This window comes from Lissotriton helveticus, chromosome 12 (assembly GCF_964261635.1).
Source record: "Lissotriton helveticus chromosome 12, aLisHel1.1, whole genome shotgun sequence".
Taxonomy (NCBI): Eukaryota; Metazoa; Chordata; class Amphibia; order Caudata; family Salamandridae; genus Lissotriton; species Lissotriton helveticus.
This window is the reverse complement of record NC_136073.1, coordinates 119,944,585-119,959,857: the sequence shown is the minus strand read 5'-3', so window position 1 is coordinate 119,959,857 and position 15,273 is coordinate 119,944,585. Positions and strand designations below refer to the sequence as shown.

Below are 15,273 nucleotides of genomic sequence, written 5' to 3'. Positions count from 1 at the left end.
CGCCCTAGAAAAACTCCGGGGATCCTTCGGCCCCGTTGTCACCTCCTCCTGATAAGGAGAGTCTAAGAGTGGACAACCTGACGTACAGGTTTTCCTCTGTGAACGTTCTAGCGCTCTTGGTACGCTAGCATGGAAAAATTGTGGGCACACTGGCCCCATACCAGCCGGAATTCCGAATACCAGCCGGAATTACCAGACTCATCCGAAGAGGAAGTTAGGTGGATCCCGCTAGAGGCGGTGCATTGGCGTTAAACCATACACTACACGAGGAATATCGCTATGACAGGGTTCCGCAAGTGGCTGGACCAGCAGTCTTGCGGATCCAAGGAGGACCCTTTCCGTCCTGAGGTGCAAACAATGTTGTGGACAGGCCAGATGAGGGCCAGTCACTATTGGCGCGAAAAGTTAACGAAACAGACAATGCGAGAGCTTTGGACACTCCTCAGTATATGGACCTGTCCTTTAGTACAAATGGAGGAAGAAGAAGGTCTTCCCTCAAAGGAATTATCAATTCCAATCTTCCTGCTCTTCAGGCCAGAGTAGACCACAATGCCTTCAGTCGCCGACAATAGCAAAACAAGCTCCCATCCTCTGAGAAATTGTCTTCTCATGGAACGGGCAGCAGAGATATCAAGATATACAGCTGCGTCTACGTCTGGATTATGCTGTAGAATGGAGCTTTAGCCAGAGTTCCTCCTCCTCAAAGGAGCTATAGCGAGAGTACCTCCTCCTCATAAGGGAAAAGGTTTTTTTGTTCCCGCTTCCTTTTTATATCCAGAAAAAAGATAAGAGGAGGAAACCAACATTGGGCTTCAGAGACTTCTACACCCTCCTAAATGAGGCAGTTGTTTCGCATAGTAACCCATGAGGTCCAGCAAACAAGACGTTTACTTCCATATCCCACTTCACAGGAATCGCTCAAAGTATTTACGATTTGCAGTAGTGGGCAGACATTTACGGTTTCACGTTCTGTCTTTCGAGCTCAAGTCTGCACCACACATATTCACGAAATACAGTTCCCTGGGAGCGACATAACTAGGACACCAAGTCTTTCGGTTCTGAAGGACTGCCTGCTCATGGCTTCATCCTTAATAGACGTGTCCAGGTCTCCCAACGCCTGCTTTCAGTTTTCGATGCTTGGATCTCATCCTCAATCAGGAAAAATCGGTCCTGAGACCTTCTCACTACATCAGTTTCCTAGGTACATCGGTTTCCTAGGTATAACCCTGGCCACACGGTCAACAAAGGTTTTCATATCAGAGAGTGATAGTGTATCCTCCTGATTCCTCGCTCTCAACTACGAACAAGACCTCTACAGGAGGCGCTATTGAGGCAGTGGTTAAAATCTACAGGGTCATCTTGCCACATAAAAGGGAATCCTCACATGGCCGGAGTCCTACAATGAGGAATATCCTCTCAAAAACTATCTCAAGGCTTGTCACTCCTACTTCCGGCGGTTCCTCACGTCGTCACAAAATGCGGTAGGTAGTCTCCTATGGAGAAGACACTATATATCAGTCTGCCTGAACTGCTGACGGTCTTCCTGGGCCTTTAAGCTTGCCTACCAAGAATAAGACGAACAATGGGCTCACCGATGCGTTCAGCAGGCAGAAACCATTGTAACGGGGAGCTGGACCAACAACTCATTGGCCACATCTTCTCCAGATAAAACACGCCACAAATGGATCTACTTGCGACATGAATGAAAGCCGAATACCCACACTTCGGTAACTGGCTAGGGAATGCATCTCCAACCGCAGGGCGCAATATCTTTGCGTAGGCCTTTCCGCCATTCCCGATGCTCCCATTGTCCTCAAGACAAGGTTGGTGGAGCCTGGTATTCTGATTTTAATAGCCCCAATTGGGCAGAGGCGACATTGGTTCACAGAACTCCACCACCTATCCCTGTAGCCGCCGATCCACCGGCGGCAGTATCTATCTCTGCTTACTATGATCGATAATGCAGTTCGACATCAGGGTCTGAAGTCTCTCTGGTTGGTAGCCTGACCCCTGAGTTCAGGGTTCCACAATCGAAATAATCCACAAGACTGTAGACATTCTTGCCAGAGCAAGTGCGGATAGCACGTGAACATATTCCCGGAAAGGGAAGCGCTTTGTGTCTGCGGTGTAGACCGCAGAAATATGCTTTTCTCCACATCACTGGTGCAAATATTGCCTTATCTATCCATTACAACACACTTGACAGTGCTATCTCGTTATAAAAGAATTCAAACGAGCCCATCGCTCTGGTCAAGCGGGTTGATTAAGCAAGTTCTGAAACGTTTATATAGATCTTTCCCGCCAGTAAGGATGTTGCCACCTCCTGGCGTCTCAATGTGGTTCTTACCAAGCTCATGAAACATCCGTTCAACCAGTACACGGAGCTGACCCAAAGTATGTCTCGTGAAAAATCCCCACTAAGAGTCAGTGGGCTACAGGCGGTTTTCTATCCAGAAGAGTGAGCGAGCTCCAAGCTCTGTCCATTCAGGAACCATACATGCAGTTCAGGAATGCTAGCATGGTGCTGAGACCGAATCCAAAATTCATTCCAAAGGTGCCTTCAGACTTTCGTCTCAATGAGCCAACAATCCTTCAAACTCTCTTTGCGAACCCTTCAACCGCAGCAGGAATGGCTCTACATTCTTTAGATCTCAAAGATGTCTCAGGTTCTACCTTGATAAGTCTAAGACTTTCAGAAACTCTTCACAACTGTTCGTGACATACAGCAGACCAAGAATGGGCCTGTCCCTCACGAAACAAAGCGTCTCAATATGGATCTCATCAACGATTGCATTCTGCCATGACCAGGCCGGACGGCCTTTAACTGAGCAGGTTACTGCTCACTCCACCAGGGCGATGTCCACGTCCGCAGCACTGTTCGCTGGGGTACCAATCTTGGACATTTGCAGAGCGGCGACTTGGAAGTCACCGCACACTTTCTCCAGACATTACTGCCTGGATATCGAACTTCAGAAGGATGCGGCAGTGGGCCAGGCAGTGCTTCGCCATCTCTTTCAGTGATGTGGCCCTTCCTACATCCCGCCATCCAGGTATGCACGTTCCTTGCTATTGTGATGTTACTGTTATGCTGTCCACATGTTGTATGACGACACATACATTGTCTACTGTGACTACAGAGCATTTCCATCACGCGGGTGCATATCTGATTGCTAGCTATTCTGATTCAGGCATGTGAATCTATGAAAGACACCCAAATACTGGATAAGAAATGCGTTACTTACCTGTAACAGCAGTTATCCAGTATTGGTGTCTTTCATAGATTCACATGCAACCCTCCCGCCTCCCCTGGAAGGTCTCACATCCCTCTCTAACAATATTACGCCAACCTAGTTGGGTGCGTACGAAAATCTGAGGGACTGGGGCTCCTCCCAGGGAGGTCCTAGAGGGAGGTCGGAGCTGATTGGCTGACTGTAAGAGTTTGGTCCTTTTTACATAAGGACAAGGAAAGGCCACTAAGGGGAGACCCTTGGGCCTATTTTCTCTATGTATGTCTATAGGACATTACTTTTTTATTTACCGGAGGCTCCCGTCTCGACGACGGGGAATGATTCAGGCATGTGAATCTATGAAAGACACCAATACTGGATAACTGCTGTTACAGGTAAGTAACGCATTTCTTCATTAATTTGTAGAATAATTTTCTTGACTTGAGCTTCATCATCAATGAACCTATTACCCCCAGTTTTCCTTGGAAAGCATCCACAAACTCTTGCTAGGTGCCCTTTTTTGTTACATTTCCTGCACCAAGCGGATTTGGCTTGACAATTAGGATTGTTGGCCAAATGATTGTTGCTTCCGCAGCGATAACATTTTAATTTGGAATTCTCCGAATCTTCTGTCTGGTTGCGCCAATTATCATTCTTAGATTTGGGTGGGTCATTCTTGATTTTGCAGACTTCTGACTCTTCTTCTAGGTTGGTTATTTCTGCCACTTTATCATTGGAGTCTGAAGAATGTATTTCTTTTATGCAAATTGCTGTGTGTTCAATGGACTTTGCAATTTTAATTGCCTCTTGAAGATCGGGTTGTTTTTCCAATAATTTTCTCTGAAGTTATTTGTACAACGTACTAATTGGTCTCTGATTAATGAAACATTAAGATCCTGGAAATCACATAGTTTGCTGAGACCCCTAAGAACTGCGATGTAAGTAGAAACACTTTCTTCCTTGCCTTGAGAACGACTGAAGAACTTGTGTCTTTCTAACACTATATTTACTTTGTCCCCAAAATGAATTTGTAGCTTTATCAAGGTGATATTGTAAATATCCTCATCATCTTCCTCAACTTCCGATTCTGGAAGTGATTCAAATATCTTTCTTCCATTAGGACCCAAGTTGTGTGGTAGTATGTGCTGCTGTTTGAAGGCACTGAAATTTTCTCCTCCTATGGCTACAAGATATGATTAGAAGATTTTCTCCCAATCTTCCCATGGGATGCTGGGTTCTCCAAATTCATTCAAAAATGGTGCTCGTTGGGACATGCTTGAAGCCGCCATGATATTAGATAGCACCAACGGAAGGATAGAAAATATGAAAAGTCAGTGTCTCAATAGTGTGCGTATTACCGATGGTTTGAAAAGTGATACACAGAAGTTGTCTTAACTCTCAGAGCAGTGTGCACATAAAGAGATTCTTAAAGAGGATGCATACAATTAAGAGTACCATGTATCACCACAATGCACAAGGTGCAGAAAGAACAGATGCCTTAAGGTGTGTGAGTCACCATGAATGAGAATGACACACCATGAAGAAGGAAACTGCAGGAAGGAAACTGTGAAACAATGGTGTTCCAATATGAGGTGATTACCGGAGAAGTACACGAAAATTGAACCGAAAAGGGGTGTATTCAAATAGTAAAGGGAGTGCGTGCCTCCGTGAGGTTACCCACCAAATGGTGTTGACTGTAACAAATTATGATGACACACACACAATTATTAGTGTGCGTGTCACCGTAATGCTTATTGTCGATTTAATAGGAGTGCGTGCCTCTGTGGAAGCACACATCAATAGTGGTAAATGAGAGCAAATGTGATGAAACCAATTTGGTGTGCGTGTCACCGTTAAGCATTAATGATATGCAATAATTAATAGACACCTGTTGATGTTCGAGATGAGCTAGAGAGGCACTTTGCTGGGGCCAATAGCCTCTCAGCGCTCCTGTATGGCACTGTGTACCCCAGAAGATGATATGGGTGTGCGTGTCACCGTAGAATAGTACCTCAATTAAAATACATTGACACGCTGTGGAGTGCGTGTCTCCGAAGAATGCTCAATAATTAAGGAATGCCATCCGTAATGGCAATTGACAGACAGCCCGGCCTGAGGTTGCTGGAGCACCGAGATCGTCTCTGGTAAACTGACTATTGAGCCGGCTGTGAGGATGCTGGGGCGCCGGGAGGGTTCCTCTGACAGGAACTGAAGCGAAGATTGATGCGTCAGGCTCGTAGGGAGACGGAAGCGCAGGCAACCGACACGTTCCCCTGCAGATCACGAAGAAGGCCAAGGAAGGTCCTTTGCCCTCTCAAAGACACCGCTGAGGCACCAAAAGACGACAGGGTTGGAGCGCCGCAGGAGTCGGGTGCGGCAGATGGCGAAGTGAGGCCGGGGAATGGGGACGAAAGACAAAGTCCCCGGTCACTACAAGAAATCGGCCACAGTCTCACCCACCCATTCAAAAAATCGCCGAGGCACAACAAGAAGTCAAGATGCAACGCTGCAATTGGGGCGGGAGCCGGCAAGTGAAGACAAAGGCACGAATTTCTTGGGCAAAAGGATATTCAGCAACAAGGGACAGAGCACTGCCGGTTCTAGGCACCCCGAAGGCAAGAAGTGCACTTGCTGAGTAGAAATAGGACAGACAGCAGAGGCAACACCATCTGAGGTGCGCAGACCCACCACAATGAAAGCTCACAGTAACTGCCGCAGGCACAGGATTGACATAAGGAAAGGTTCTGGCAGTCAAAGAACAAAGCAGCCCAAAGCGATAAGGCGAAAGGTAGTCACCCCCAGTAGCGTTATAGGCGCCCAAGAAAATAGTTCCAAAAGAAGAAAGCGCCAACAGTCCCCCAAAAATATCAGAGACACCTCACCAGGGAGATAAAACTGGAAAGTAGAGGTGGTTGAAACGTCACAGGATGTTGGCCAGGTGAACAGAACCTGGTGGGACTGTCACCTACAGGCCGTTGGTGGCATGTCCCACCGACATCCAAGCCATCACGATGCGGATGGTCGGACCGCAGCTGTTGGGGGGGAAAGACTGCTGCCTCCAACAGGCTCCGTCAGGGCATTGGTTGGACACTAATCCCTACAATGGGGGTGGTGCTTGCCCAGGCACCACCTAGGGGATTTGGATGTCTTTTTCCCACAGCCTTTTCATGACAGTTCCACCGCCATGAAAAGGCTTTCAGAATGGGACTTTAGGGGCACCAAGCAGGGCCACCGTCCCCCATAGGCCACTACTAAGTGGCCGGGGGGGCACATGTGAGGCCCCCCCAAACACCATTGCACCGTGTTTCAGGCACCACATGATGACTGGCACACAATGCATGTGATTATTTAAAGCATGCCTTTTACTACTGCCGTGTTGTGCTGCAGCCCTTTTCCGTACCACAGCACAAGCCGCAGTAAAAAAAATGCATGTTTCTGACCGCCTACACAGCGGTCGTATCAAAATATGGTGGGTGGGACCGTCAACTACTTCGCTCCTGCTGCGATGGCGGTTGGATGCTCGTCTGACTGCCATTGTAATGAGGGCCTTAATTAGAACTATAGTACTGTGCAATACTGGTGGGGCCGATTTCTATGTACTTTTGATTAGGAAGACAGTGCAGAACTCCAAAGACAAACCCCACGGCCACAGCAAGAGGAACCAACAGAGTTCATTATTCTGCCTGTGCATCAAGTAAGTCTTGAAACTGCGCTGAAATGATGCCTGGGCCGATTGTGCTCTCTACAAGGATTGTTTCCTCCTACTATTAGCCTGAGCCAGCAGCCACCACAGAGGACGGGCTCCCTGAGTCCCCATGGCATCATGTGCAGGGACTTCACGCTCCAAAGCTCAACTTCACAGTAAGTTTGGCCTCTGTCTTCTGTTCCATGCTGGCTGCACATGCATAAACGAACAATTACTCCTGCTAATTGCTAGGTAAATACCCATTTTCTGATTGATTTGTACGAAGCAAAACTGGAACACATGGGATTAATCAAATCTGAGGCAAATATTTATTTTACTCCATTCTCCTTCAAATACTTAACTTCAGAATATGTTGTGTTTAAATTAGCAGTCTGTATGTTATTCTATGCATAATAACCTGTGACACATACAGGGTGCACATGACAACTAAATCACTTCTTAGTCCACCAATGGCAATGGGGCAAAAATCGTTCTAAGACATTGCTTATAACTATTTCTTCTAATAAATATCTCTCAGTGCACTGTTAAAATGTGCTATAATCATGGCAAGTCTTCGGAATGTTAAAGAAACACAGGGGCTTATTTACAAGCTCCTATTGCCACCACAACATCACCTTCAGTGACGTTATAATGGCGATAGGGGCCTCACTTTATTCACAAGGTATCTTAACATGGCTTAACGCTGCCTCGTAAATAAGACACCCTTTAACACTGTGTTTAGTGTGAAAGGGGTGGGCAGTGGGTGTTGTGGTGGGCGTTCCACTGTATCGCCCACTGATTTTGACACTGCCCCCTATTTACAAGGTCAGTGTAAATAGAAGGCAGCAACAAAATTAAGACCAGGGAATATCTGGTTTTAAACAGGCAAAACGAGAAGAAATTCTTTATTTCTCCTCATTTCTGCGGGTTTCCATGTGTGCTGCCTTGTGCAGTACACAGAGAAACAGCAATTCTCCTATAATAGCTTATGTGCAGAAAGGTCCCCCTTCCTGTGCATAAACAATCATTTAAAAAAAATGCCGCTTTGCAACTTCCATGTGTGCTGCATTAAGCAGCACAAATAGAAGTTACAAAACAGCATTTAACCTCTTCAGTGCTGCGCGAATTTCGCTGCAGTGCTGAAGGGTTTAAAATCGCATTGGCTCATGACGGAAATGTTCCGTCATCAGCACCGGAGCACCGACGCTGATGACGGAACCGTTCCGTCATGAGCATGGAAGGGGCTCATTATTGTTTATGTGTAGGAAGGGTTACCTTCCTGCACATAAATAATCTTCTCCCCAACGCAGAAACCTTTGCACTATGTTGCAAGGGTGCCTGCCTTGGCGCTAGGCTGCTGAACTCACCACCAGCACTAGGGGAAACGTGGGGTGCGCCACATTCTTGTGAATACGGCACATCCCTGCGTTTTTAAAATGGAGAAGCATGATGTCAGCAATGTTTGCTTAATGCCACTCTTCCCTACTTTGCAGTTAATATGCCCCACAGTTTTTAGACTTTTGAAGAGTCTTTATCATATTTTAACTGAGATTCTATGTTTTACTTGGAAACATTTTCAGGGCTGAGCTATTAGAGCCAAGCCAGGCTCTTGCCTCAACTCTCTTGATTAGTTTGTTGGCTCGCTCACCTCTAAACCACATCACATCGCTAAATATCAAGTGCAATTAGGGCATGTCTAGAAGATCAGAGTTTTACAATGTGCTCGGTGCCCGCAGGTGTGCCTGGATGTCTACATAATTGATGTGCACACGGATGGGTATATATAAATCAACATGAGGGTTCTCTGCATGGGTACTCCTATTTTATTTTTAGTGTGCTATTGGCTCAGTACATTTGGATTTATACGCATATGCACATATTGAATCCATGTACAGACTTTGTATGCAAGTCCTACTGGGGTCTAAGATTTCTGCCTCACCATTTTAAAATCCACCAGCCGCCACTGCACACTTGGCTTCTGCCCTCCACAGTGTACAGGATTGGACAAGGAATCCGTCCTGTGTAATCTTTAACTCAGTTCATTTTGAGTGACTGAACAAAGAGAAAGTTCCTTTCTCTTAAGTTACAAAGCTGGTTCAAAGTGTTCTTATTTTTTGATTTACTTTATAGTAGCTTTAGGTACAGCCTATTTATTTTGCCTGCGTTCCTTATAAATCGTAAATTATAAAGTATTTAAATGACATTGTAATATTGTAGCTTCCTGCGATTTGAGTGCTTGTTTAGCTGGTTCATTTTTCTCTCTTGCACAAAATGTTGTTTAATGGAAAGTATTGTGGTTTACAAAAGATTCCTAGTAAAACAGCAGTATCAGTAAATGTTTTTAAAGTTTCCATATTTATTGCTATCTTAAGGTGGCTATGTTTAGGTCACAGTATATTTTCTTTTTTATTTTGTGTCATATGGATGCAAAAAAATAATATAAAGTAACAATTGCACTAGATTGCTTAGGCAAGCCCCAATGTCTTTATCAGTGCTTGTTTTTTCCTGTAAGCACCTGGCAATTGCAAAGTTCACTTTCCTATCCATTACTCCCTGACGTTCTCTGTGCCTTTTAAATATTCTTTTTCTCTGAGTAGCTGCACCCTCCTGGTGAGCTACTTGCTTTCCCGTATGATACTCATATTCCTTAAATCATGTACAAATGTGCAATCAAGCAATATGTGCAACATATCATTTCCTAGGCCAAGCCCACAGTTACAATTACCTTCTGGGCCAATCAGTACGGACTTTAGTTTCCCGTCTATCTTCCAGGGGTTAATCCCAACACGGAACCTTAGTATTTCATGTCTTAACCCTTGGTTATGCAATATATTCAGATACGGGAACCAACCTTCATTTACCCAGGAGTTCTTTAACCACTGGACCGATTTTTTTCTCCAGCATGTCATCTAGGTCCTGTGCCCTTGAGAAAGACTGGCCTTGTTCCCTAAGTGTTCTCTTTGTAAAGTCGCCTATCAGGGCGTTCTGGGTAAATCTCACATTAAGACGCCCTGATACTTTCTGGAGAGTTTTTCTCACATCCTTTGCCCAGCCGAGATTACTTATTTGGATTTCCTCTCCACACCATTGTGAGACCTTAGGTCTCACTCCTGGGTCTTGGCGCTTCCAAAATCTTACCAGGGCCATTTGGGATTGTACACTCCAAGAAATTAACCCTAGTTCCATTCTAATCACTTGGACCATTGTACAAATAAAGACAATAACATTTTAAAAATTCTTCCCTCTACCTGATCCCACTCATGTTTACCGCTCAAGTATAACACTTCTGCCCCATACAATACTTGGGAGGGGGGGGTCATTGCTTCAAATGCCTTTATCATTGGTTTGTGTGTCAGGTCTCCATATTCTTTATTAAACTTTTTTAGCCCACATGTGGATGAAAAAGCTTTTGCTTTTTGAGCCTCCAAATGGGTGCGCCATTTTAGCGCACTATCAAACCAGAGGCCTACGTATCTATATTCCTTAACTGCCTCTAGTTTGTCATCACCCAAAAACCAATTGAAATTCTTCTTACTCTTCCCAAAACATAAAATCTTAGTTTTTTCCATATTTACAGTCAGTATTTTCCTAACACAACAGTGTTTAAAAACAGTTAGTTACCTTTGGAGTCCTATTTCAGTTTGGTCCAGGATCACTAGGTCATCAGCATATAAAAGGCAAGGCACTTTATGCCCATTCATTCTTGGACTTGCGCTTCTTTCCACTTCAAGTGCCGCGGAAAGATCTGCCAAAAAGATTGAAAATAACAGGGGTGCCAAGACGCACCCCTGTCTAAGACCATTCCTTACTAATATCTTATGAGTTAGTGCCCCATGCGTATCTCTAATGACCTGGGCCCAATTCCCACTATGAAGCTCTTTTAGGATCATCAACAAGCCATCCGGTAATCCATATTTTAACATATCTTCCCAAAGTTTATTACGATCCACAGAGTCGAATGCTGCCCGAAAATCAACAAAACAACAATGTAGCTTCCCATTTTGTTCTATCGATTTCCGGGCCAGGGCCCATAGGACGAAGCAGTGATCTATTGTGGAGTGGCCTTCTTTGAAGCCACCTTGTTCCACTGGGATAATTGCTCTCTCTCCTGCCAAAATCTTTAACCTACCTAATATTATCTTGGCAATTTTTTTTTCTCCAATATCGAGTAGATTAATTAATCTATAATTCCTTGCTGCGTAGACGTCCCCTTTTTTATGGATGGGTCTAATTATCGCACCCTTCCAATTACTAGGTATTATCCCTAATTCTAGGATTACTGCAAACTCTCCATTGGCTTGCACTGGCGGCCATTTTGTATGTATTTCAGGCCAAAAAAAAAACAAGCATTGGATAATTGCTTGCAGTTTTAAAGGTGAGACCTACTAGCTTTGTCAATGCTTGTTTGAACATAAAATGTACGTTTTTGAACTAAGCTTATTAACATTTCAGTTATTTCTGGTGACTGCCAGGAGAGTAGTTCATTAAAAAAATATAAGTTATAGTGTATATTTTAGGGTACACTTTCCTTGAGGAGGTCTGCAACCTGAACCCCTCAATCCCTTCAAATTCGAGTAGGTTTTCCATACGACCTGTGTTTATGATAGCTGGGCCGGTGCCTGTGGGAAGGATCAATGTATTACCTAGAAATGGATGTTTATAACCAAGGCACGATAATGTGTCCACCCACGATAGCTTACTACCAAAAGTCAATCACCTCTGTTGACCCACAAAAAATTTGAAGCTAAATACTAAAAGAAAATGTTATTACATTTTTATTGTATTGTTACTTATTGCAGAGGGCTTGTGATGTAAAAGGATGTTCACAGCCCTTATTGTGTCCCTGCAGGTAAAGGTGATGTTGGGGTGAAGATTTCAGCTACAGAAGCAAACAGCTTCCTGAATGTGCCAGCGGGGCACATCCGGGTCAAACGGAATACAAAGTGGTACCACACAATGCCTGATTTTCCTGCCTATTACCAGTACTACAACAGCATTGGGCACTATGAAGGGGTGAGTAGTGTACCCAGGGCTGTGCACCCCTCACGATACTACTTCACAAACTCCGAACATGTGACGTATCATTATGATGATATGATTCTTAATACAAGGCTTTTGTTTGTTTCCAGAGCTGGGCCATGTGAGATCCCAGGCACACTCAGAATAAGCACCTGATTCACATACCTTTGCTCTGGGAGTAAGTGTGACCCACTTCTGGAAATGGACGAGTCTTTCTTGAGTTGGCATGAAGCTAACTTGCAGAAATCAATGTGAATGGGTTCAAAAGAAATGTATCAAAAGAGGGAAGGTTTTGAAATCCTTTAATAAAGAGCAAGGGAAGTATGTTTTGTATGTATGGGGACTAACTTCTGAAAGTTCCCCAAATTCTCTAGTGTGGGTGCTTCATGAGGAGTTATAAACAATGAATGTTTCCCATGGACCATCTTTGAGCAGAAAGGAATACATCCCCCAAATATTAGAAAACAATACATATGCAATGGCAGCATTTTCTTTCCTTTGTTTTCATCTTTTGGTGTAACATATGAAACCAACAGGAAAATGAAAATGGTGTTAACAATAAAAAGAGTGGGATTACTGGCAAAATACTTTATTTTCCTCCCTTTTAAAAGAGAAAAATCGAAGTGAACTATCTTATTTCACGTGCAAACTCTTGGAGAGAAAAAACACTGCTATCGCTTCAAGGCAGCTATAGAGCGATTGCGGCTTTAGCATCAATGCAGCATAGTGGACGTTCATTTTTCCCATAGCTTCCCATCATTTTTCTCAATATGACCATTTGATATGTGTGAATAAGGGGGTTCTCCAAAGGCTTGACGACTCTGACGAGTAATGCAAACAGCCATGGCTGGAGGGTGCCTAACTTCCAAAGCTCAGTGCAGCAAAGGGGTTATTGAGAATCCGCTCTCTAACCTATGTCCTTCTGCCCTCCTCCCGGATACCTCATAAATGTTCTTCACATTCTTACCACATATTTCACATCACTTCCAATGTAAGAAGAGGCCCATGGCAAGGTCCAAGGCCACCATCTAACTAGGTATTTGAGATTAGCTGAAAACTCTTGTGTGTAAAGAAGAATCTTCATCTTAAGAGGGAAGTCAACATTGAGAAGGTCATAAAGCCCTCAACGTACCAAGACCCTTCGCAATTATGATCAACGCAGTGGCGTAACGAAACTTGAGGGGGCCCCCCTGCAAACTACATGGAGGGGGCCCCCCCATTCTCCGTGCCAGTCTAGTGCTCTCAGGCCAGCGACCCGCCATACTTCAGGGGATGCGGGCTATTGTTACGCCACTGTCACCAATGCAGCCGTTATAAGTAACTCTGGATGGTGGAGTTAAAGGTTGGGTTTAGTCTGCCAGCAGGCTATCATAGGTGGTGGTCCATTCCTTACAGGGTCCTTGCCATCAGTAGACCGGGGAAGTTTGCCCAATGTTAGGTGGGTTTCCTGATGCAGACTCCTGTCATGATATACAACACCGGGGCCCACTCATCGCTCAGTTTTGAAAAAAGTACATCCACTGCTCCTTCTCGTTTCTGTTTTAAATCATTAGATAAAGCGACAATGCAGTATTTCAAAAGCAGATGTAACTACAAAGAGCACATTTTGATAATAAATTTTTATTAGTAGACAATAGCAATCTTAAGAGGCATTGCATAGCTACATACACACTTTGACCCCAATTCCATCACAGTCTCTCTCTCTCTCTATCTCGCTCAGTCAGTCAGTCTCTCTCTTTTAGTCAGTCAGTCTCTCTCTCTCAGTCAGTCAGTCTATCTCTCTCTGTTATTCAGTCTCTGTCAGTCTGTCCGTCAGTCGGTCTCTCTCTCTCTCTCTCTCTGTCAGTCTCTCTATCTCTCTCTTTCTGTCAGTCTGTCAGTCAGTCAGTCTCTCTCTGTCAGTCTGTCAGTATCTCTCTCTGTCAGTCAGTCTATCTATCTATGTCATTCAGTCTCTCTCAGTCAGTCAGTCTCTGTCAGTCAGTCAGTCTGTCAGTCAGTCGGTCTCTATCTCTCCTTGTCAGTCTGTCAGTCAGTCGGTCTCTCTCTCTCAGTCTCTCTTAGTCAGTCCCGCTCTCTGTCAAGTCTCTCTCTAAGTCTCTCTCTCTTAGTCTCTCTCCCTGTCAGTCCCTCTGTCAGTCTCTCTCGCAGTCTCTCTCTCTCTCTCTGTCAGTCTCTCTATCTCTCTCTTTCTGTCAGTCTCTCTCAGTGAGTCAGTCTCTCTCTCAGTCAGTCTCTCTGTCAGTCTCTCTCTTAGTCTCTCTCTCTCAGTCAGTCAGTCTTCCAGACAGTCTATCTCTCCCTCTGCCAGTCTCTCTCAGTTAGGCATTCTCTCTCTCGCAGTCAGCCAGTCTCACTCAGTCAGCCACTCTCTCCCTTAGTCAGTGACTCTCTCTGTCAGTTTCCCTCTGTGTCAGTCAGTCTCTCTGTCGGTCAGTCTCTCTCTGTGAATCTCTCTCAGTCAGTCTCTCTCTGTCAGTCAGTCTCGCTTTCTCTGTCAGTCTCTGTTTCTCTCTCTGTCAGTCTCTGTCAGTCAATCTCTCTATCAATCAGTCTCTCTCTCTCTGCCAGTCTCTCTCTGAGCCAGTAAGTCTTGCTCTCTCCCAGTCAGTCTCTCTCTCTCCCAGTCAGTCAGTCTCTCTTAGTCAGTCATTCTCTCTCTATCTCAGTCAGTCTCTCTCCCACTCCCTCTCAGTCCCCCTCTCAGTCATTCTCTCTCTCTGTCAGTCCCTCTCAGTCAGTCTCTCTCGCAGTCAATCAGTCTACCTCTCTCAGTCAGTCAGTCTTTGCCTCTCTCTCTGTCCCTCTCTCTGTCAGTCTGTATCTCTCTACCTCAGTCAGTCTCTCTCTCTGCCAGTCAGTCACACTCTCAATCAGTCTCTCTCTCTCTCTGTTAGTCAGTCAGTAACTCTCTTAGTCAGCCAGTCTCGCTCTCTCTCTCTGTCAGTTTCTCAGCCAGTCAGTCAGTATTCAGTCTCTGAGTCAGTCAGTCAGTCTCTACTCTCTCTCCACTCTCTCTCTCTCCATTCTCTCTCAACTCTGTCCACTCCATCTCCACTGTCTCTCCACTCTCTCTCCACTGTCTCTCTCTCCACTTTCTCTCTCTCTACTCTCTCTCCACTCTCTCACTCTCTCTCCACTGTCTCCCTCCACTCTCTCTACTCTCTCTCCGCTATCTATCCACTCTCTCCACCCTCTCTCCCTTCACATTCTCTCTACTTTCTCTCCACTCTCTCTTTCTCTCCACTCTCTCACTCTCTCTCTCCACTCTCTCACTTCACTCTCTCACTCTCTCACTCTCTCTCTCACTTCACTCTCTCACTCTCTCTCCACCCTCTATCT

The 15,273-nt window shown here is 45.0% G+C and overlaps 1 protein-coding gene across 1 annotated transcript in view; it reads left to right on the top strand.

Annotated features, from left to right (window-relative positions):
- The window catches only part of LOC144799734 (uncharacterized), a 147,723-nt gene that overhangs the window by 99,487 nt on the left and 32,963 nt on the right, over positions 1–15,273 (top strand). The window contains exon 2 of the mRNA XM_078671252.1: positions 11,762–11,925. Coding sequence (XP_078527378.1) covers positions 11,762–11,925 — 164 coding nt within the window. The remainder of the gene's footprint in view (positions 1–11,761; positions 11,926–15,273) is intronic.